Source organism: Hylobates moloch, unplaced genomic scaffold, assembly GCF_009828535.3.
Source record: "Hylobates moloch isolate HMO894 unplaced genomic scaffold, HMol_V3 SCAFFOLD_22, whole genome shotgun sequence".
Lineage (NCBI taxonomy): Eukaryota > Metazoa > Chordata > Mammalia > Primates > Hylobatidae > Hylobates > Hylobates moloch.
In genome coordinates this window covers 19,867,389-19,892,511 of record NW_026652297.1, presented here as the reverse complement: position 1 = coordinate 19,892,511, position 25,123 = coordinate 19,867,389, and the positions used below count along the sequence as shown (strand labels likewise).

At 37.9% G+C, this 25,123-nt stretch overlaps 1 protein-coding gene across 1 annotated transcript in view; it reads left to right on the top strand.

Annotated features, from left to right (window-relative positions):
* Window positions 1-25,123, top strand: part of COL6A6 (collagen type VI alpha 6 chain) — a 111,772-nt gene that overhangs the window by 28,524 nt on the left and 58,125 nt on the right. Inside the window, exons 11-22 of the mRNA XM_032143569.2 lie at window positions 1,963-2,055; window positions 3,878-3,931; window positions 5,373-5,444; window positions 5,528-5,554; window positions 5,889-5,933; window positions 6,027-6,080; window positions 7,107-7,169; window positions 11,099-11,164; window positions 12,487-12,540; window positions 19,804-19,839; window positions 21,770-21,832; window positions 23,510-23,572. Coding sequence (XP_031999460.1) covers window positions 1,963-2,055; window positions 3,878-3,931; window positions 5,373-5,444; window positions 5,528-5,554; window positions 5,889-5,933; window positions 6,027-6,080; window positions 7,107-7,169; window positions 11,099-11,164; window positions 12,487-12,540; window positions 19,804-19,839; window positions 21,770-21,832; window positions 23,510-23,572 — 690 coding nt within the window. The remainder of the gene's footprint in view (window positions 1-1,962; window positions 2,056-3,877; window positions 3,932-5,372; window positions 5,445-5,527; window positions 5,555-5,888; window positions 5,934-6,026; window positions 6,081-7,106; window positions 7,170-11,098; window positions 11,165-12,486; window positions 12,541-19,803; window positions 19,840-21,769; window positions 21,833-23,509; window positions 23,573-25,123) is intronic.

The window sequence follows — 25,123 nt, the reverse complement described above, 5'->3', positions numbered from 1 at the left end:
AAATTACATTTGGAGTTCAACTAGAGAAAGAGCAATCTGCTCTAAAGCTGGAGGAAGTGCCTAGTGACAGTGAAGCTCACATGTTGTACTTTATGAGCACTTGAAAGATTAGGGGTTGTGACTCCTTGAGATTTCTACCTTATGTTCTGTTTGTGTTTTTGAGACAGTCTTGCTCTATCGCCCAGGCTGAAGTGCAGTGTTGTGATCTCAGCTTACTGCAATCTCTGCCTCCCGGGTTCAAGCAATTCTCCCTGCCTCAGCCTCCTGAGTAGCTGGGATTACCAGCGCCCGCCACCATGCCTGGCTAATTTTTGTATATTTAGTAGAAACAGAGTTTCGCCATGTTGGCCAGGCTGGTCTCGAACTCCTGACCTCATCTTATGTTCTATTTTTAAACCTAACGCCTGTGTAAGATGCATCTCAATCGTTATTTCTTTCAAAAACATACGAGAATTCAAACTCGAGTGGTAAAGCGTCAGCAAGCTCTGTGTGGCTCTACTTTAAAGAATTGCTAGTAATTTTGTAATTTGCTTATAACTTACAAAATCTTTAATCGGTATATGAGAACACTTTCCAAGGAAGTGCTAGCTCCTGCTATTTTCCACCTATAAAATTCATATACACATAGGTATTTAAGCAGCTTGTTCAGTGTTGTAATTATGTAAAAATAATTACATAAAGAATATGAAAGTTTTGTTGGAATTCCTTTCTACATGGGAAGACAGTGTTTCTACAAAATGTATCTTTTTTTTTTCCTGTGGGACTACTCTTTGAAATCTCTTTGGTAATTCATAGAAGAAGGAAATTCTTCAAACAAACCTGTCAGTTTTCGTATATCATATAAACGGAACACTCTACAAGAAAAACTTAATCATAGATCAGTTTTAATGTTAATAGTAATAGATTTGATGCTGTAGAATTTTAGTGATCTAAAGAAAATTGATGTTATCTAATATAAAATCATAGTATCCATTTTGTTATTGTTTGCTTTCACACATTTCCAGTTTGATTGATTTTTCTGAAATTGTCAGGAAAAAGAATTTCATAATGTCAGAAAAGGAACATTATATAGTAGGAAACAATCAAAGGGAGAAAATTGCTAAATGACTATAACAACAGATTTTCATTTTTCATTGCACTAGAAATTTATTGGGAAACTTCACAATACAAAGATTGGTTCTACCCCACTAAAGTGAAGTATAACATTTATTTGAAAATAGACTTTTTCTGAAAGTAAATCTGGTGAGTTAATTGTAAAAACGTAAAGCAATAATATGTCATCTATTCAGGGGATGGCTAGGTAAGTCCAGGATGACATTTATTAATGTTTTAAAACATACAATATGGATTTTTTTTACCAGAGTATAAAGAGGAATATTCTCCTGTTCCCCAATCCCCTATAGCAAGTGCTTCCAAAATGTTGCACGTGTAATTTGTGTTTTTGAAATCTTATCAGAATTGTTTTGGAAGAGTTAACCATTGGACTTAGTTCCAAGAAATGTTGCATTGGGCACTGTCTAAATTCTCTAGCCAAGATTTCACAAAATGAGGAAAATAGCATGCATTCATTTTATTGAACAAATTATTTGGGGCAGAAATGTATAGGGAAATCGACAATATCATGGTCAGTGCTAGGGTGAGATGGGGCAGGGACAGAAAACCACATCAGTTGGCATGCAGTCAGTTTGCCACAGCTAAACTGATACCAATTTGAAAACACGGAAACATTTTTGAGTTGATTTGGAATACCTGAAATGGTGGAGAGTGCAGATGATGGAAGGAAAGATGGAAGCAAAAAAAAAAAAAAAAAAAGTTTCATGCATTCTTTCTAAAGCACAGTCATTTGAATGGTGACCAGGCTTCTGAAACTGTGGTGGAAGTCTGGATCGCATGGTTGAACTTGTATACGAGATTTTGGAAGCAATACCACCAAATGTAATGTATTTCTTACCCTCTCCCAAGGTCAATGTTGCTGAAAGGACATGCTGCTGTTTGTTCTGCAAGTGCATTGGAGGAGATGGCACAATGGGAGATCCTGGACCACCAGGGAAAAGGGTGATTTTAGTTCAGATTTATGGGTTACTTTGAGTTGTAGTATGTCCTTCAGACATGGGTTTAAGTAGAAATAAGGGGTGATTTTTAACTTCTAAATAGAGCCTCTTATATAAGAGTTTATTATACTCCTCTTTTTATATGTTAAATTAGTCATGGATTTTCCTTGGCATTCTAAATTGGAGTCTTTTTTAAAAGTTTTTGTGGAAGACTCAGGAGAAACAACTGTGAAGATCCTTGATTATCCAGTATTCTAGTACCGATGACATTGATGCAGAAAAATCAGCTGTAATTCCTCATGTTGAATAATGAAAGCCTCCTCCATGTGAATAACCCATTTCAGCATTCATTTTTAATGATGGCAGAGTTATTAAAATCAAGCAGAAGATACTTTGTGTACTCTGCTGAAAACCAGGCTTGATCAGATCACTCTCTTATAGCAAAAGATATTAAGATGTCTCATTCATCTTAAGCCAGGTCAAAATGTTATCCCAGATATATAAACAAAAACAGGCTCATTATTTAAAAACAGAAACCAACCACATTGATTCATATATTTCCTAACCAGAAAAAGTATATGTACCCTTATGTAAAAATATTATTTTGAACTTTAAGAAATGTTTAAATACATATAAACACGGTGGATATGTTATAATGATTTCAATACCGTTTGTGTTTTATTCAATACGTGTGTTTTATTTTGGAATAATTTATAGATAGCACTATAACTCCCAAATCACCAGGGCTATGTCTCTGAATATGTCTCTGAAAGTTTTTGGACTAATTATTTCCTGAATGTTTCAGCTTCATGTAAAGAGAGTGGTAGATTTTTTAAAAAAACAAGGCTCAGAAAGAATGGAAAGAAAGGTGTGTGGTCTATTTTTCTATGTGTAGCATAAATCCTAAAAGATTTTTTAATAAAGGGAGAATAATTCTAGTTTATCAGTGGCAAATATAGCTGTGTTGACTTGAATGTTTGTTTAGAAAGAAGCTCTGGAACTATATATAAACCCAGATTTACAGTATTATGATTGACACCCCCTTGAGTTAACTGGACACTTGTCTCAAAATTCCATTTTTTTTCTTTTATATATATATATGTTTTTTATTATACTTTAAGTTCTAGGGTACATGTGCACAACATGCAGGTTTGTTACACATGTATACATGTGCCATGTTGGTGTGCTGCACCCATTAACTCGTCATTTACATTAGGTATATCTCCTAATGCTATCCCTCCCCACTCCCCCCACCCCATAACAGGCCCCGGTGTGTGATGTTCCCCTTCCTGTGTCCAGGTGTTCTCATTGTTCAATTCCCACCTATGAGTGAGAACATGCGGCGTTTGGTTTTTTTGTCCCTTTTTTTTTTGAGATGGAGTCTCGCTCTGTCGCCCAGCCTGGAGTGCAGTGGGGCGATCTCGGCTCACTGCAAGCTCCGCCTCCCAGGTTCACTCCATTCTCCTGCCTCAGCCTCCCGAGTAGCTGGGACCACAGGCGCCTGCTACCATGCCCGGCTAATTTTTTATATTTTTAGTAGAGATGGGGTTTCACCGTGTTAGCCAGGATGGTCTCGATCTCCTGGCCTCGTGATCTGCCTGCCTGGGCCTCCCAAATTGCTGGAATTACAGGCGTGAGCCACCATGCCCGGCCAAAATTCCATTTCTTTTCATGTGTGTAAATGCAACCTAATTGGGAAGGACGGACTATTTTTTTGAAACAGTTACTATTCCACATGAAGTAAAACTGTAAAGCTGAATTTGGTTTGGTTACCTCTGATTTTTGGTCCATAGATGCAAACGTTTTCTTCCTTTTCTTATTTCCAGGGACCTCCAGGTTTTAAAGGCAGTGAAGGCTACCTGGGAGAGGAGGGAATGGCTGTAAGTCAAGGCTCTTTTTTACCTCCATTTATCCCTAAAAACATCTACAATATGAACTTCCTTGAGTCAATTCAGAGGGAAGCAAGAAAGGTGAGATTCTAAGGATTCGTGTACAGAATCTCAGATCTTACTTTGTGCTCGTTGTGCTTTGCTTCTGGTGGTCATTAGTGGTTTATTGACCTATTGTCTCCTCTTTGACTACCCACCAACATTGCACAATGAATTCAATGCAGAAGTAACCTTCTTCACTAGGGGAGTTGAATCACTGCTGTTTCCCCCATTCTGGAGCATTCTATAAAGGTAAACCAACTCACCACATTGTGTATCAAGGACCCCACTCTTTCTTGCATTCACTCATCCTTCCATCTTCCCATCAATCCATCCAAACATCTGTTTACCAATTATATATTAAACATCTTACCATTTACTACATTATTTATCAAAGACCTCACACTTTAACATATTCATTGGTTCATTCAACAAATATATGTTACGTACGTGTGTGCCTGGCAGATGATCAGATACTTAACATATATTTGTAGGCTTCAGCAATAAGAAAAATAAAAGGAAAAATATGGCTTCTACCTCCAGGAAACTTTCAAACTAGTAGAAATGCAAATGAGACAACAGTGATTCTGGTTATTATACACAAGGGCTAGACTAGAAGTATAGAGACATGCAAAGGAGTGTGGCAGAACAACTCAGTTACCTAACAGCCTTAGCTAAAGTTGGGGCTTGAGAGGGAAATGCTACAAACAAGGAGTAGTACTTGGGCAGACATTTGAAGGATGAATAGGAATTTCTACAGGCAAAGTTTGGGGGAACAGTATGTTCAAGGGCATGTATCTGAGTCAGAGAAGATCATGTTCATAAGATGGCACATGGTCAACATGGATGGAACCCAGGTCACTGCAGGAGGAAGATATATGTGGCAAGTAAGACTCAGGTTATTGGGAGTCTTGAATCCCCTGCTGAAGATTTGGATTGTGTCTTCTAGTTAATGGGCAGTCACTGAATGGTGGGAAGCACAGGGGTCAAAATTATGGGAGTGTTTAGAAAGCACACTCAAGCAACATTACAGATGATGATAAGGTGAAGGTTATAGGTAAGTCTTGCCGTCATAGGTGCAAGACAGGTCCTAATTTGTGCTTAGGACAGTATGACTCGATATGTTAAGAAGGTTGGAAGGACATAACTTGGTGACCACTTGGTGAGAGAGAAGCCTCACACAGGCAGTATGCAAGTGGGATCCAAAGCAAAGGGCTATCTATCATCAGGGTATCTCTGATTTATTTCTACTCTTAGTTTTTATAAGCAAGAACTCTGGATTGTGAACCATGAGCATTCACACTTTTTTTGGTAACAAAAAACTTGTCAAGTTTTCAAGACAGATCCCAGATTACAATAGAAAAAGCTCATTTGGATATGTGCCCTTTCTCAGGGAGAAAGAGGAGCCCCTGGACCAGTGGGAGAGCAAGGTATTAAGGGATGCTATGGCACCAAAGGTCCTAAGGTAAGGATTGCATAAGAATGTGGAGTTTTCTCAATATTAATTCCATTTTCCTACGCTAACTATTACTGTCCTTTTATTTTCAGGGAAACAGGGGACTAAATGGACAGGAGGTATGGTACCAGGCACATCCATTTACCTATGCATATGTTATCTAGAAATATTTTTATTTTTGAGATTATTTATCAGTAAATTATACAAATAAAGTTGTCATTGACTTTCCTTTTTTATTGCCAGCCATTTCATTTTGTTTCTTCTTCTCATTCATTATAGGCAATATATATTATTTGTTGATCGTTTCTATTACTGAGTAATCTTTAATATTACCCAGGTCCAGCCTCACAAAGAGGCTGTATGTGAAACACAAAAAGAGAGTTTTTGTTTGGCATCTGACTTCTTTCCACATGCATGTGATATACTCTGCTCTAATCATATCTATCTTTTCAGGGAGAAGTTGGGGAAAATGGAATTGATGGATTAAATGGAGAACAGGTAGAGCCTTCTTGTACCATAGAGAGCCTTCTGAGCTATTTACCATTATGAAAATGAGAATTCTATTAATAGCTTTCCCTTCACGTTTTTTAGGGTGATAATGGTCTTCCTGGAAGAAAAGGAGAAAAGGGTAATGAGGGATCCCAGGTAGGGATTTAAAAAGGAAGAACATAAAAATCGTACTGGGGATTAAGGGTGTGATTAACAGAGTAGAATAACTACTCAGTCAGCTATTGCTACAAAACTGTTTTGTGACAGTCATAAGACCTCAATCACATACAATGATGAACATTTATTTCTTATGTTTCTGAGGGGTTCAGCTGATTGAGGCTGGACATGGCTCATGTCTGTAAGGTGGCCAGGGGCTTTACTCCATATATCACTTACCCTCCTGGGACCAGGAGCTAGCCTAACCATGCTAGCCACGACCTTTTTATGCCCATGGCAGAAGCACAAGAAAGCAAGTGGAAACATACTAGAACTCTCAGGCCTTCTTACAGACCTAGGCTCAGAACTGTCTCAACACTTGCATCTCTTTCTGTTGGCCAAATCAGTGCATATTGCCAAACTCTGAGGAAGGGAATCTTGCCCACCACAGTTGGAAGTCGTTGTAGAGTTACATGGCAAAGGACACAGGAATAGGGAGAGGTGGAGAACTGGGGCCATCAATGACAAGCAACTACGATAGTAAGAATAGAAGTGGGGTGTTGACAAGGGTCAGTGGTGCCAGGCAGCACATTGAAGAGTGAATTTCACTGATTCCCACCTAGAATAAATATCAACAGCAGCCATATTTTCATCCTCTACTTTGTTTTTAGAGTGTGAACAGTTGAGTCAGAAACAACCATCTTGGGCAAAGTGCATATTCCTTCTGAATCTCAGTTGCCTTATAAAAGAAAGATAATAAGGAATACCTGGTTCATAGAATATTTGTAAAAAACAACAAGATGACAAGTGTGTCTGGAACACAGAGTTCACCACTGTGGCAAATAACTGAGTTCACTATTATTTATATGTTGCTTGAAACTAATTTTTTTGGTTGTTCATCTTTCCAACTTAAAAATAGCCTTGGTAGAAAAATATTTAATTGTTCACAAAGAAGAAAAGCTCTGTTTTTATTAATTTTATTAAAATTTCTTGTCTTGTTCTTCTTCTGATTTGTATTAACTTTAGGGAAGCCCAGGGAAGAGAGGGACTCCTGGTGACCATGGAGCAAAGGGCCTGCGAGGGGATCCCGTAAGTGCATGGGCTGCGAACTGGAGTTAGGGCTTGATCCCCATCAGTACTTCTGATAGGGAGTCTCAATTTCAAGGTACTACAATAGTAACCCTGAGTTTAAAACACCACGGGCATGATTGTAAAATTTTAAATTCAGGTAGCTGTGCTAGATCCCCTTCATATACTGAATGAGTATGAGCAGTAAAAAGCCCTTGCATGTCTTTTGCAAATGCAATTTTGTAAATACATACTCAGAATTGTTCTTGTGCTTCAAAACAATGAAGAAATTCTGGTCCACTTCATTATCTTCCAAGCACCTCAAAATACAGACAGAGTGAGAGAAACAAAGCCATGTCTTTTTTTTCTGTTCTTGTGTTAGTCTGTTCTCACATTGCTAATAAAGACATACGTGAGTCTGGGTAATTTATAACGGAAAGAGGTTTAACTGACTCATAGTTCCACATAGCTGGGGTGCCCTCACAATCATGAAGAAAGAGCAAAAGGATATCTTATGTGGTGGCAGCAAGAGAGCGTGTGCAGGGGAACTTACATTTATAAAACCATCAGATCCTGTGAGACTTATTCACTACCACAAGAACAGTATGGGGGTAACTACCCCCATGATTCAATTATTTCCACCTGGCCCCACTCTTGACATGTGGGGATTATTACAATTCAAGATGAGATATGGGAGGAGACACAGCCAAACCACTATCAGTTCTCCAAGAATTTTTCTCAAGAATATCAGTCTCATTTCCTGTAACCCAGGCCAAGTAGAATTATATTAGGCAAAACTTATGACATAAAGGCACCGCTCATGCAGGGGCACAGCCCAGTTGAGTAGGCATGACCCATGTTAAAGAAAAAAAAAAAGACACTCACCAATATATAGCGAATATGCCAAGTCCAATAGAACGTCAGTACTATGGGATTTTCATCACCATACCCACACTTAAGTAAGTCTCCAAAACCTTAATGAATTAAGGTTTAGCTTTGTTTTAAAATGTTTATTGAACTGTAACATACATCGGAAAAGTCCCTGAATTATAAATACCCAGCTTAATGAATGTGAATACACCTGTGTAGTCACCACCAGGTAAAGAAATAGAACATTACCAGCATCTCAGAAGCCCCCTCATGCTCACTGCAGCCACTACTCACCTTCCCCAAGGTAATCACTATCCTGTCACTATAAATCAGTTTTACATGTTCTAGAACTTGATATAAATGGAATCATATAAGTGTCTGCTCTTTTTTTCTGGCTTCTTTTGCTTTATACTTGTAAGATGAATCGATGTTGTATATAACAATAGTTCATTCAATTTCGTGGCTGCATTGCATAGTATTTCATTGTGTGAATATACCATGATTTATTCATTACACTAATGATATGTGGGTTGTTCCCAGTTTTTGCTTTTATAAATAGTGCCGCTATGAATATTCTTATATATGTCTTTTGATGCACTTTTGTACATATTTATATTGGGTCTATATTTTAAGAGTAGAATTTCTGGATTATAATGTGTGTGGCCATACTCAGATTGTCTTTACAGTCAGATGGTTTTCAAAAGTTTGTATTTATTTATACTCCCACTAGCAATGTATGAGAACAGTACTACACACTCATCAGAATAGTTACAATTTATAAAAAACAATACCAAGTGCTGATAAGGATGTGGGACACCTGGGAATCTCATGAGGATTTTTGTTTTCTTTGATATAACCTCTGGTATACAATGGGTTGATCACAGAAGGAATTCAATGCAATATATATGAACATGTGAATGTTAGGCAACTGTATTTAAAAACAGAGGAATTTGCGCATAAAGAAATCATTCTTGACTAAGTGACATCTTCTGATAATGGTGTCCTGAGAATTTTCAAACTTCAAAGAATCTAATTTAGAGCCAAAGAACTATCCACATATAAGCACAACTTAGAAATATTAGTTCAAATACAAAGACATTTCAGTCATCCATATATGATGACCAAAAATTCATTTGGGGCATTGCCATATAACTTCCACTGATTTTGATCAGAATTTCTCCTAAATTGTCTGCTAAAGATCATGTGATTATGTAACATATTTTAAAGAGTCTGAATAATGTAAAGAGCTTTCTATTTTAAAAGAAATGCTCTATGACTTCCAACTGTAAAACAACTCTATGCTTTTTTACATGTGGCTTCAGTGCATTACTATTTCAGGAAAAATTGGGGATAAATAAATAGAACACACATGGTCAGTTTATTCTTAGGAAAGCATGTAAATGATGCAAATTTTGGAAACCCTAAGCTTATTCAGATAGGATTTATGATCACATGGAAGTGCATTCGGCTGTTTGGAATTTCCCATCTTGACGAGCTGTTTGGAATTTCCCATACTGACTGAAAGTGTTTTTTTAATCTTAGGAAATATTGGGGGAAAACAGTTAAATCATTTGTCTGATCTACAGAGGCTATAGTAAGGTTCATTTTGACAATATATTATTATAAACCCATGTTTAATTGTAAATTTGTGGAAGATAATGCTTTTTTACCCAGTTGTATACATATAGAAAGACTAAATCGGTTCATATTCACATTGACCAACTGTCTATATGCAATTTGGGTTGTTCTATTCTGTAAAAGTGCTGGTATGTGATTCTTTTTATGTTATCTCTTCAAGTAGTTTAGAATTGAACTATAATAAGAGGCTTTTATGTCCAGTGAAATAAAATTCTGGACTTTACGTGACCTTCCTTTTCCTTCCTTGCCTTTTCCACCAAAATACAATTTTCTGATATTGTAATTGAGGTATACCCTGCTTGGAGAACTTAAGAGACAAATATTTAAACTTAAGGGAGAAAAAGAAGATGCAGAAAATGACATTTGGCTTTGGTAGGTGGAGGAAAGAAGCAATTTTTCACCTACATTTTAGTAATATCAGTGTTATAAAGTAAATTCCAAACCCATCTTTTTCACCCCATTAACTTACAAGCTCTGTAAGTACAAAACCATTTGTTTAAAAAGCTTACTAAGTATCAGGAACAATGATATGCCCCTGCTGGTGACTGCAAATTACTTATTGATTGATGAAGGAAATCTGAGCTGCTATCAGCCCAGCAGCCTCATAGCTGGCACTCAGCAGGACTGGATAATTGTTGTCCTCTCTCAATTTATTGGAGCATTGACTGAATTGACTAGCTCGATTGATTGTCTCAGCATCATGGAGACACAGCTCTGTTTGTGGTTCGTACGACTCAAGCAAGAAAGACTTTGGTTTGGCCTGCTAAAGACATATCCCACAATGTATGCTTGTTTTCAGTGAGTTTCCGGGAAATATTTGCATGAATAGTGTGGGAAAAATTCAAAATTTCAGGATTTTTTGAAAACTGGAAAAGTAGGGGTGAACATATGGGAGTAGCATGTGGGAGTGCCCAGGTGTCCAGGAAGAGAAAGAGGGAGCCAGTGGCAGGTAGTGTCTTCAGTGTCACTTAGTGTGCTTATTACATTATCAGGGTGGAACCCGTTACAAATGTTTGTCTTTTCCCAAGGATATGGTAGAATAAAATCTGCCAACTTTCAAGTGTAACTTCGCGTAGCCTCCAAGAAAAAAGAGGAAAAGTTAAGAGAAGGGGTGGCAGTAACAAGAGGGGTTTCCTCCAGACCCAGGGTAAGAGTTGCCATGCACATGAGTCACATCACCCTGGCTTGCCTTAGCTGTGCCTTCTCTGGAGAGCTCTTTCTCCCCACACACACACTTTAGGTCTCCATTCTCTCTCTGATAATGTCAAACACAGGAGGAAAAGAAAATACTTGTAAGCCGTCTGTAATTTTAACCTATTTCTGCTTTCAAATGGGTTGGACTTGTCAACTTCCTGAGAGATAGCTAAGTGTTATACATAAGTTATATTTTTAAGGAGAAACGTTCAAATATATTAATTTTTCTCTTTATTTTCTATTTTTAGGGAGCTCCTGGAGTTGATAATAGCATAGAAGGACCCACAGGCTTGAAAGGAGAACGTGGAAGACAAGTAATTATGTGGGCTTGTAAAATCGCGATGCAACAACTGTGGGGCTTAAGTTCTTATTGGTAGAACATGAAATGCTTAACAAAAAAATTGGAATCAAAGTGGATATTCTTGGTACAGAAAAACTATTATTAGGAGCAAAATGATCTTTTCTCCTGGCCATGTACTACTCTGGGATTTGAGAAACATTCTTGTCTTCCTTCTCTAAATTTGGGGTGACTTGATTCACCAAGACACATCCTCGAGATTTCATGAATATAAACATTGGAACTCTAACTTAAAATGTAGGGCTAGCTGATAGAAAGAACTGTGCTAACAAAAGAGTTGTTGGCCTTTCCAGTATCTGGAGGTAACATACCCTAAAAAGACATATTAGTAGTACATTATAAAAAGAACAGGATCTGGTGGATAGACGTGGTCGACACAATCAAGAAAAGTTCTTGGGCTTAATCTCATAAGTCACAATGTGGTCATCAAAACCTGTTTTCAGTATTTAAAAATAGTTATCTAAAAAATGTGTGTTACTGGATTTTCTTGGATAATGTTCCCTTGATGGCTATACCTAGGGAAGAAGTATGATATACTGGAAAGAACTGTGCTTTGGAGACATCCCTAGGTCCTATCTCATGCTCCATTGCTTACCAGCTCTGGGCCTTGGGATACTTCCTGTAAACCCCAATTTTCTCATCTGCAAAATAGGGTGAATAGCCTACTTTAGAAGGTCATGATGGGAATTAATGATATTTAATGACATTATAACCTTCAGTAAATATTATCTGCCATTATTAGTAAGTGGTAAATGTAAGTCCCATAGGAGACTCATAAATTATTGCGTACTTTTGTATCTAATGATCATCTCAAGTGATCATCTAGTGATCATACAAGTCTTTTTATTATGAGACTTTATTTACAGTAAGGTAATAATCTGTTTGATTAGCCAAATGGATCAAGCAATTCAAAAGTAGAAACCCAAACCAGTAGTAGCTGTACCTGACACATAGTATGCTTTAGTTATCCACACTGTGGCAATGTAGTAGGGATAGTTTGAATTATCTGAGACATATACCCCAAATACAACTTAGACAGTAGTGATGAATGATGAACAGATGAAGCCATGTCATTAGCATTTTTTCCTGCAATTCCTCATGACTCGCATAGAAATGTGACTTATGATCAGTACAGTTCATGCCATTTTCCAAAGGAAAGGTAACTCTCTCATTGGTGTGTGAACCTATCTATCCTCCCTGGAGTAAAAGTCGATGTTAAAGAGGAACTCTGTCAATGCTGCATAATTGCCGTCACACATCTGTCTGTTCCTTTGACAGGGTAGAAGAGGCTGGCCAGGCCCCCCCGGGACACCAGGCTCCAGAAGAAAGACAGTAAGAGCCCTTCTAGACAAGGAGACCCACTGTTCTGGTGGCTTATATTGTGGTGAAAATGGCTGACTTGGAGGAGTGGGTGGGATGGTTCTGCTGGAGCTCACTACCTTGGGGAAACTAACTTAGGGCATCTCGCAGACTAGGGCTGGCAAAGGACTTGGGAAAGCCCTGGAAGCTGAGGTAGGAAAGTGCTGACTGCAGAGCAGATCACCAGTCAGGAGAGAGAGCTGGGCAAAGAAAACCAAAAAAGCCTCCAACTAGGGGAAAAGTGGTCAAAGTGTGGCCTACTAGCTAGGTTGAGATCACCTGTGATAGCGTTTTAAATCCAAATTCTATTCTTTCTCTGCCAAATTGTATGACTATTAAGAAAAGAAAGAATGGCGATATTAAAAAGTCAAGAAACAATAGATGCTCATGAGGATGTGGAGAAATAGGAACACTTTTACACTGTTGGTGGGAATGTAAATTAGTTCAACCATTGTGGAAGACAGTATGACAATTCCTCAAGGATCTAGAACCAGAATTACCATTTTACCCAGCAATCCCATTACTGGGCATATACCAAAAGGAATATAAATCATTCTGCGAGAAAAACACATGCACACGTATGTTTATTGCAGCACTATTACGATAGCAAAGACATGGCACCAACCCAAATGCCCATCAATGATAGACTGGATAAAGAAAATGTGGTACATATACACCATGGAATACCATGCAGCCATAAAAAGGAATGAGATCATGTCGTTTGCAGGGACATGGATGAAGCTGGAGCCATCATCCTCAGGAAACTAACACAGGAATGGAAAACCAAACACCGCATGTTCTCACTCATAAGTGGGAGTTGAACATTGAGAACACATGGACACAGGGGAACAACACATACCAGGGCCAGTTGGGGGTTGTGGGGGCAAGAGAAGGGAGAGAATTAGGACAAATAGCTAATGCATGCAGGGCATAAAACCTAGATGAACAGTTGATAGGTGCAGCAAACATGGCACACATACACTTAGGTAACAAACCTACACGTTCTGCACTTGTATCCCGGAACTTAAAGTAAAATAAAAATAAAAATTTAAAAAAGGAAAAAAAAGGGGGGTGGGGGGAAGAAAAGAAGTCAGTCCTGTTATACGCATATCTGAGAGTGAAATTGGGTCACTTGCTTATTGGGGGTACAGTTTTGGTTTGTTTTTTATTTGTTATTTTTTCGTTAAGTACTTTAAAAAATTTGTGTGCAGAAAAGCACAGAGATGATAAAATATTCAATAGGAAGAGATAACTTCAATAAAATATACTTAGATGCCTACATCAGGGTCTAAATTAGGCTGTCTCAATTCATTTTGCTAGGTTTTCTTTCCATTCTTTATGTAGTTATCCAGCCTTCAATTTCCGCCACCCCCTCCCAAATAGAAAATGTTTTAAAATTAAGCACAAGTAGAAACTACTTTAGTATATTGCATTTATTACACATTGTCTTTTCTGAGCAGAAGTTTACAGAACCAGCTATTATACTCCATCGAAAAATATTTTTTTATCTTGGAGCATACCCGTGTTCTTTGCAAGGCAGGAAAAACGAAAAGAGATTGTTTAAAATATGCAGAATTTGATTGCTGGAAAAGTGCTTTACTAATGCAGTTTCAATGCTTATAAAGAAATGCATTTGCTATTCATTTCACTTTCTAAAAGGGTGTAGTCAGCTTATATACCCCTGGAAAATATTTTCAACTTAAAGAATATCATCCAGGAAATCCTGGCATGTAAGGATGTACTTTCACTGTTTTATAGCCTCCAGGGGCTAATGCAATATTGCTATGCATTATTTAAACCACACCACTCCCATGAAATATGACCCCCATCTTGGGTTATAGATTCAGATGTCATTCAGGAGTAAAAGTGGGACTTCCAGTTGAAATGGCAGAGTAAAGCTGTTTTCACACTATTCCTCTTATGTGCATCTCACCAAAAACAACAAAAGAAATTAAAAATGGCAAAACAAAGAATAACCACAGCTTCAAGCTGCAAATAGTGACAAATACTGGCCAACTGTTTTTAAATCTCAACCCTAATGAGTAAGGATTTAGAAAGCTGATACATCAAGTGTGACCTCATCCAGGGATCAGATTTCTTCAAAACTAACTGCCATAGTCCTGAAAAAACTGGTGAGCAAAATCCAGGGACATGGTAGATTTTGAGTGAAGCAGGGAATATACACATAGGGCCACAGTTCAACAGAGGAGGCAAAATGAGAAACTGGAAAATATTCCACTTTTATTATGTACAACTAGCAACCAAGACCATGGAGGCTGCAAACAATGAGGAGAGAGGTAACAGTGTCTATCACAACACAGAGAAACTATGACTTAAGGGGCCTCATGTGAGTGCCATGAATCTCTTAAACATCAATAGTGGAAGGACGATGTAGCTCTAAGGAAAAAGAAATCATTCGTTTGATGAGAAAGTGTTTGAGGCAACATATCTGTATCAAAGCTACCAGCCCTGTTCCAGCCACACATCCCCATAATTTCTTCAATAGACAAGTGGTCCTATTCAAAGATGGTGAATGGTCAGGAACATTAATAATCTTTATTAATTAGATGATTAATCAGGACATAAAGCTGCAAGAGAAAGAAAACCATGGGCAAAGGGCAGACAAAGCCTCATTAGAAGAGGAATTATTCAAGGAAAAATTTGAATTCCGGCAAATAGTTCTCCGGAGTCTCTAAGAAGTGAGATAACATTATTGTTCTTACAGTTTGCAACATAGACAAGACCATAGAAAGTGAAGAAAGCAAGTTGGCAGTGCTTGAGGAGAAATGGAAGGGTAAACAGTAGAGATGTAAGACATGTTAACACCTGACATTTCTGTTCTTTGTTTTTTCTTCTATTCAAGTAAAATTAGATGTAATATTTTAATTTTAAAATAGTTTAATATGGTTGCATTTTAATAAAACACTACTTAGAATTTTATCTGTAAGAATGAGTATACAAGATGTCAGGAATCATGATTAACATAACATTTCTAGATGGAGGAGTTGGGTGATTTAAAAATTTTTTTTCTGTATTCTCTGTATTCAAATATTTTTTTAAATCAGCACGTATCATTCTCATAACAGTAAAGTCATTCTTTGAGAAAGTAGAAAAACCTAGTGCTCACTGCAGAACTCTAAAATGAATGTTACAATGAGCTTGGAGGACTTGTCAGTGCACTTAGGCTCCGCTGAGTGAGTAAGTGATTGGAGGGTGACCAGTGGTAGGAGTGACATGCGGGGAAATAAACAGCAAATCTGACCTTTACTCATTTGAGCACCTAAGGTCCACCAGCAACACTACTAAATACTAGAAATAAACTCAACTACAAGCTTAACTAAGACCATCTTTCCTGTCAAGGAACTTAGAATCATGTTGTAGAGTGTGGTTTCTCAGCCTCAGCATTATTGGCATTTGGGTTAAACAATTCTCTGCTGTAGGGGGCTGTCTTGTGCATTGTAGAAGACTCATGTTATGTATCATCATGTTATGATGGTGTTAACATCATAACATCATCCCTGGCCTCCGCCCACTAGCTGCCAGTAACACCCCCGACCTGTAACAATGAAAAATGTCTCCAGGTATTGCTAAGTGTTTTCTGGGGAAAGGGAGGGTGCTAAATACCCCACTTCCTGTTGAGAATCACTTTGTAGAGGGGATGGACCTGTAGAGCTAATAAGCTGTTGCCAGTGCTATGCTAGCAGACTATAATGAATTGGGGGGAAAGGCAGGAAGGAGGGACAAGAAGGAATGTGGTAGCTCTGCGGGGGAGATGAGGAAGAAAGAGGGGGGGCCGTCTCTTTCTGAGCCAAACCTGAGAATTAGAACAGATTCTTGTGCCAAGGATAATGAGAAGCAACTGTAGCCTCAAATTAATGCATATCCTTCATTCCTAGTTAGTCTAGAGGGCTGTTAGTTATGACTTGCCCTTTTCATCCCTCTTGGCACTAGTTTACAGGCATCCTGAAGTGGTGTCCGACAATGGTTCATCATTGTAAATGCTTGCCATTAAGACTCAGTATTAATGTGATGTTTTACCATTCAGAATGTCCTGCTTTTTTCCTGATAATTCTCCATCCTGATGGTTCTATATCCAGGAAATTGGGCCCTGTAAACAACCAGAAAGCCAGGCTTTGGGGGAGTGAGGGACTGAGTACCCTGTTCTTGGCCATCTTCTTCTCAGGTCGCTTTGGGGAGATTTTCTTTCCTGATGTGCCCACTCACAGTCTGTTTACAGATAAGTCATGTTGTCTAGATGTGTTATCAGACGTTTGCAAGTCATCAGGTAAACCATTAAGATATTCTGGAATTTCATCTTTCTCATGTAAAACCTTGAAAATTTTAGGCAAAATTGCGAAATCGTCTTCCATATTCCTTGTTTTCTCTCTCTCATAGCAACCCAATGTATCTCTCCCATGACTTTCATTTGGAGCTTAAATCCCGAATAACCGGGCCGGGTGTGGTGACTCACGCCTGTACTCCCAGCACTTTGGGAGGCTGAGGCAGGTGGATCACGAGGTCAGGAGATTGAGACCATCCTGGCTAACACGGTGAAAGCCCTTCTCTACTAAAAACACAAAAAAATTAGCCACGCGTGGTGGCGGGCACCTGTAGTCCCAGCTACTCGGGAGGCTGAGGCAGAAGAATGGCATGAAGCCGGGAGGCAGAGCTTGCAGTGAGCTTAAATTGCGCCACTGCACTCCAGCCAGGGTGACAGAGCGAGACTCCGTCTCAAAAAAAAAAAAAAAAAAAAAAAAAAAAAAAAAAAAAAAAAAAAAAAAAAAAAAAAAAAAAAAAAAAAAAAAAAAAAAAAAAAAAAATCCCAAGTAACCATTAACAAAGGTGCTATACGATCATTTCTAGAGATGTTTTCATTATTTGTGTGAATGGCGGATTAAAGTCTTTCTCATCCATTAGGCTTATAAACTAACTAGGGTCAGGAGTCAGATTTTGTTCACCACCACCCAGCCCAGTTCCTGGAAGGGAACAGGACTCAATATGTGTTACAATAATTTATTTTCAGCAAGCCCTTTCAAAATCAAACCTTAAAGACACAAGGGAAAAAAATGTTTGTTGATGATGTTTGAAACATTGCAACAGCAAGCCAGAGACAGATTTTTGAGCATGGAGGTCTGTTCCACTTCCCTTGAACATACTGGAAGCTCTTTATTTTGCTTGAATTTAAAGTTCCATTCAGTTCCTCTTACCACAACCAGATGTATCCACCTAAAGCTGGGGTCTGACCATGTACTTTTCCAGCTCCAAAAACCCTAGTGGCTTCTGCTAAATGTTGTAGGGACCTTTCAGCCTAGTAACCCCGCTACTTCCCTTTCTTCTCACACTTTTGACGCAGATGGCCTTACTGCTAGTACCAAATATGCTTCCTGTTTTTCTGTTTCTACTTCATAGCTTAGGCTGTACCTCTGCTGGAAAGACTTGATACATCCTCTGCCTGTAGGACTGCTGCCCATCCTCTGAAACACCCATCTCAAAAATCTCTTCTTCCAGGAAGCTTTTCCTGATTTGACCAACTGGGTATGATTGCTTTCTTTAAAACTTGTATTTCTATCTTTCCCCTTTTTTATGGCATTTGCAATACTTTGCCTTGTAAATATTTGTAATATTTATCTCCTCCTCCCAAACCCAAAGAATGAGGGTCCCCTGAGGTCAGGACTGTGTGTGTGTGTGTGTGATCTTTATGCTCCCATGTTTCCCATCTAGTGTGTTTTGTGGGTAGTATATTTTTCAAATGAAAATATCTATTGCTGTCTGTCACATGGAAATATCTACTGATATTCTTCTGAACAAAAGAGAAGTGAATTGAATCAGAACAGACAAATCCATGTGCTGAAGGAATGGAAACAGCTTATTTTCCTCCCTCTGATAGAGGGTTTAGGGTTTCATCTCGTGATGATTCATCAGTTTTGTAAAAATAAAATAAAGACCCCTAATCATTTCTGCAAAATACAGTCTGTTTCTTATATTACAATAGTGTATTGGCCCATTTTCACACTGCTGAGAAAGACATACGTGAGACTGGGTAATTTATAAAGAAAAAGAGGTTTAATGGATTCACAGTTCCATGTGGCTGGGGAGGCCCTACAATCATGGTAAAAGGTGAAAGGCAAGTCTTACATGGTGGCAGGCAAGAGAGAATGAGAGCCAAGTGAAAGGGGAAACCCCTTATGAAATTACCAGATCTCCTGAGACTTTATTCACTACCATGACAACAGTATGAGGGAAACCACCCCCATGATTGACTTATCTCCCGCTGGGTCCCTTCCACAACATGTGGGAATTCTGGGAGCTACAATTCAAGACGAGAATTGGGTGGGGACAGAGCCAAACTATATCAAATAGATTTTGACTGAAATATGATTAGCAGAATTTAAAGTTTGAAATACTGGCCTCTCGGAGAACATCTCAAATTTCAATCAAGACAATGTCTGATTTTATTGAATTTTGCAAATGCTAGGTTTTACTTTTACTATAACATTACTGAATGATCCTAAGTTAGACAACAAAATGTCATTGTCTCTTGATTTCCAGGTCTATGAAATATTGATTTAGAATATATCTGGACCCTACACTTACATATGACAGTGGAAGGAAAACCCACTTGATTATGTAGCATCATTTTGATTGAATATTAATATACTGGATTGAGTAGGTTTTGAATGTTTGAGATAATTCTTTCATTTTTCTCAGGCGAGCATATTATTTGGCTTTTTAAAAATAAAATTAGTTTGGCCATCTTTATGTCTGAACTTAATCTGTTATAAAGTACATGGAGTCAATTATCCCGGTTTTTCCTCTGGCCTCCTGCCTTTTGGCTAGTTTACCCGTGATTCCTGGATTCCTTGGTAGTGCTTAAGGAAAAATAAAAGCAATAAAATTCAAATAAGTCTATTTGCAGCTTGGGAACAGCTCTAGTAAAAGTGTAACAGAGAACAAATTATTGACCACAGTCTGTTCTCATAAGTATCTGTAGATTTCAATTGTCTATTATTTCTATTGTCAGTTATTTCAAGGAGACAAATATTCAGTTGCCCTAGGATAGAAATTTAGATTTAGCAGTATTTTGCTTTCATGGTACAGTGGAAAATTGAATGTTGTAAGCACTATGTGGGAATTGTTACGTATGTTGGTGCCTTAAAGTGTCCATTATGAATTTAAATCATATATAAAAAGCATTTTTTCTGAATTAATGATATCCACCTTTTTCTTCTATTTTAGGCAGCTCATGGCAGAAGGGGACATACAGGCCCACAGGTACAATGATTTTTCCCCTTAACTCCAAATGACAAATATTGCATCCAATCAAGGAGCTGGAATAAAGTCTCTGTAAACTCTCTAAACTTCCCTTTCTGATGATATTGGTTATGGAATAGAATGCTGGAAAAATTTTAGGTTAAGATATTAAGAGTTCATATTTTAAAAATAAAATAATAAAAATTTTATTTTTATTCTGGCCATTATATAAAAAATAATGGCCAGAGATGTACTTAGCGCAATTATTGTTAAATTTAACTTTGCTTGGATTTTAAGTACAAACTTGAATAACTTAGTAGATGACCCTTCTTTTATATTTTAATTTAACATATAAACTTACAATTATAAAAAACTCCATATAAGCCAAAAGAATACAATAAAACTCTTGTACAAATTGGATATTCTGAGTATTTTGTTCAAAAAGTTGGTTAAATCAAAAACCATATCCCATTCTCATTGTGCATGTTGGTGATACATTGTACGTGTTTCATGAACCCATAATATTTATGAAAGAGTGGTTGTGACTTATAATTTTATAAAACACACATCCTCAGATTAAAAATACAATGAGGATAAATAATCCATTCTCAGTGGCAACATTGAGACTCCAGAATGTTAAAGATAAAAAGCATCTTAAAAACTACCAGAGAGAAAAGATAGCTTTACTCATGAAAAGAATGACAAATTAGATTGCAGCAACTTCTGTTCAGCAATAATACATGCCAGAAAATAACGGAGTAATATCCTGAAGGTACAGTGGAAAAATAATTGTTAACTTAGAATTTTACACCTAGCTAAACTATGAGTAATGTAAAATAGACGCTTTTAGATAAAGAGAGCTTACCATCCAGACGTTATCCCTCCCTCCCACATACTTTTTCTTTGTTTCTGCTTCTGTAACAAACTACCTTAAACTAGTAATTTATAAGCAACAGAATTTTATTTCTTATAGTTCTAGAGGCTGGGAAGTCCAAGATCAAGACATGAGCAGATTCAGTGTCTAGTGAGGGCTTGCTGTTCACTCCAGAAATGGTGCCTTCTTGCTGCATCCACACATGGCAGAAGGGGCTGACAGCTACCTTGAGCCTCTTTATAAAGGCACTAATTTCATTCAAGAGGATGGAGCCCTCATGACCTAATCACCTCCTAAAGGCCCAACCTCTTAATACTGTTGCATGGAGGATTAAGTTTCAACATATGCGTTTTGAAGAAACGTGTGCATTCAGACTACAGCACATTTCCAGGTTAGACTTCAGCAAAAAGGAGAATCTACCCAGTAAAATGGCATGATATAAATGAAATGAAATTGGAGAGAAAAGATGTTAAAAAAATTTTTCTGATTTCTAGGAAAAGGTATCTGTAAGTGACATTTAATCACATCCAACTATATAACACCTGAAATATAAACTTAGGCTCTCCTAATAGTTGCCTAAATTATAAACTTCTTGAATTCTTTATGCTTTTTATAATTCTTGTCTGTGACAGAATTCAAGAACAATATGAAGAGAATACTCAACTTTTGTTCCCTAGGTATTTGATTTGAATATAAATATTAATATAATTGTGTAAGATGCTTGAAGATGTTTGAAGAAAATGTGAACTAAATTTTGAGTGTTTTTATGGCCACATAGTTAAATTAGATGTAATACAAATTTTATAGGAAAGGCGTGGGGCCTGCATGTGTGCATGCATGCATATATAAAAAGATGGAAAGGAAATACACCAGCATACTAGCTATGGTTATCTCTGCTTGATGAGATTATAGATTTTTATTTTGTTTGTATTTGCATTTATTTTTCACCTTTTTTTTTTTTTTTTTGCAAAGATCTTGCATTGACATTGTGACTGAAAAAATATTTATAAGCTTGCAGGTAAAGGAGACAATATTTTCAGGAAACAGTGTTAACAGATTGATTCTTTCTCACCACAGGGAACAGTAGGCATCCCAGGACCAGATGGACTTGAAGGCTCCCTGGGACTTAAGGGCCCTCAGGTACATATCAAGACCAATCAGGGTGTGAGAACATATAAAGAAGAATCTGGGAATGGAAAAATCTGAGGACCTGATAGAAACCCTCAAATCTCCCTTGCAGAATTCCAGATGTTTAAAGTTCTCATGGTAATAAAGTAAGGAAGCAACACAGTTTGGACTCATGCAACACTTGGTCTGCTTTAAGTTTTGTCCCAGTCAAGAAGTGAAAAGTGAATGAGCAAGCTAGGCAGTGGTCCTTGTGTACTGGGTTCAGGGTAAGTAGGATATTCCAGGGAGAGCTTGAGCCAAGGAAAATGTTGAACCTCAGATCTGGGAATTGTGGTCAATTTAGCGTAGTAATAGTTCAGTGTTACATATCTTGGTGCTCATGATGTAGAAAAATTGGCTTTACTCTTAGGAAAGAATTGCTCGAAAGACAGCTGGAGACATCAGTGGGGTGATCTGCAGTGCAGCACTCAGCCTGCCCTTGCCAGCTCACTTCTCCAGGGAGCTACCTCCAGCACTTTTTCCTTTGCAAGGAACAAGCCATACTTGGCTCTTTACACTTATCACATGAAGGGTTGCATGATGGGTCACATGAGGGGCCGGAGAGGGCAAAATTTAGCTAAAATATTATGATAAAGGAAAGGAAGTCCTAGCAAATACTGAGATGAAAGAAAGGTCAGACCACAAAAAAGTTAGAACATTTTTTTCCTCTCCAAACTTAGTTTTGAAAGCTTGAGGAATAAGTGTACTATTTGGCATAGGCATGACAATCAACGGCTCTGCTATTTTTCAAAGTTTTAATCGACATAGTTAAAAAAAGTAACTATTACATGTTGGCAGCTTGTTGCATGGAAGTTGGGCAAAATATCCTTAAACATCAGAAGGGAAAGTTTGTTCACATTTTGCCAAGATTCAGAGCAGTGAACAGTCTTCCCCTTGGACCTTTATCTCTTCCTAGCTTGATTACTTTTCTTTGTTGTTGCTTTCCAGCTGAGGAAAGCTCTTTTTTTTTTTTTTTTTAAATCTTCAAGCAAGAAGTTGCTGCCACTGGGGTTGTGGGGGAAGCATTTCAATAGACTGACTAGCTTTATTTCATGCTAAGCAAGTAATACTGCAGAATCCCTTCTTCCATTTTATAGAAACTTATTTTTTTTAATGGTGTAATTTAAAAGCAGAGGCAAAAACCAAACACAGCATGAAAGTTTCTCTGCATAACATTTGAAAGCCACTGCTAATAGGCAGTATAATATTCCAAAAGTAAAAATAGTCAGATTTCATCTTACCACATACCATATCTTGTTTATGACCAGTCTTCAGTGTGGTTATTGAATAGAAAACTTAAAATGTTCTGGTTTCAGATTTATATTTGTAAGGAATATTTTTCTTTCTAACAAAAGAAATGTAGGGAAATGTAGGAAGCAATATGGAAAAGCTCAACCATTCAGTATTTTTTCCAAGCCCCAGTCAGTTTGACTGCAAATCCTCAACTGCCTAAATTTCAGATTGGACATTTATATTCCTGCACAAATGAGAATGAGCTCCACAGCCCAGGATGGAAGCAAAGGCGTGATTGGAGCTCTCTTTCCCATTTCTGTTCATGTTACTGACTTAGTATTTCTACTTGTAATATTCAATTTAATATTCAGTGTTCTCTTTTAGGCAAAAAATAATGCTTTAATTCTATGTACTTAGGGCCCAAGAGGAGAGGCTGGTGTGAAAGGAGAAAAAGGAGGTGTGGGAAGTAAAGGTCCCCAGGTATGTAATGAGAAAAATGATTGCATCTGACTTTGATCTTGGCTTGATATGTTTTTGTGGTTTCTTCCATGCAGGTGGAGTTATTTACTGCTTGTGAACCAGGAATGTGTATTAGGTTTCACTTCAGCTCAGTGTGGTGGCTACATTACATCATGGTCCCCATCTTGCAGAGCAGACTATGACTATCAGACACAGAGGCAGAAAATCTAGCCCTCTTTGCCTCAGCTGCTCAGCTCTGTAAATCAGGTCACATCACTCCCCTGATCTCAATCCTCTTGGGGTTTCCCATCCCCACCTCACCCCCAGAATACAGCCTACTGTAGTAGTCCTGAAACTGGCTAAATATGATAATCTCCTGGGGGAATTAGAAAACATTCCACCACCTAGAACATTCCCCAGAACACTTAAATCAGAATCTTTGGCAATGAGGCCAGGGTAGCAGTAATTTAACTTCTTCCTAGGAGATCTTAATACAGACCTAGGGTTGGGAATGACTGCTCTGCATTAGCACTCCTCCAGCTTCACAGTGCAGAAGAACCCCCTAGAGGGAATTGTTAACTAGAGAACTTGTTAAAGTACAGATTATGAGTCAGCAGGTCTAGGGCAAGGCCTGAGATTCTGCACTTTTAGGGCGCTCCCAGATGATGCTGATGCTGCTGATCCAGACCACATTTTTAATGGAATGGCCCTATGTGATCTGGCCCTCACCTACCTGCTATCATAGTACATATTATTTGTTTAGCTGTTTGCCTGTCTCTCCTTCTAGATTGCAAGCTCCATAAAAGACAGGACTTTGTCTTATTACACTCTATTCCTAGAGTCCAGAATATCAGTACCTGGCACATAGTAGAGCTCAACACATTTGAATAATGAATCAACCAGTAAATGAGTGAATGAGACACAGCTGGAAATTGTGTTCTCCACTAACACTAGGGTAAAAGGAGTCCATTACTTGTGTACATTAGTTGAACCAGGCAGTCCAATATGTAAGTGGTTGTGTTTATCACCAGAAAGTTTAAGAAAATTTAAGAGGCTATTTGCATAAACTTGTATCTCATGACACTGTTTTTTAATTATAACTTTTATTTTAGGTCTAGGGGTACAGGTGCAGGTTTGTTATGTAGGCAAACTGCATGTCATGGGGGTTTGGCATACATATTATTTTGCCACCCAGATAATAAGCATAGTACCAAATAAGTATTTTTTTCTGATCCTTTCCCATCCTTTACTTTCAAGTAGGCCCGGGTGCCTGTTGTTCCCCTCTTTGTGTTCATGTGTTCTTGTTGTTTAGCTCCCACTTATAAGTGAGAACATGTGGTATTTGTTTTTCTGTTCCTGTGGTAGTTTGCTTAGGATAATGGCCTCCAGCTTCATCTATGTTGCTGCAAAGGACGTGATCTTGTTCTTTTTTATGGCTGTATAGTATTCCATGGTATATATTTACTACATTTTCTTTGTCCATTCTAATGTTGTTGGGCATTTAGGTTGATTCCATGTCTTTGCTATTGTGAATAGTGCTGCAATGAATGTACACATGCATGTGTCTTTATG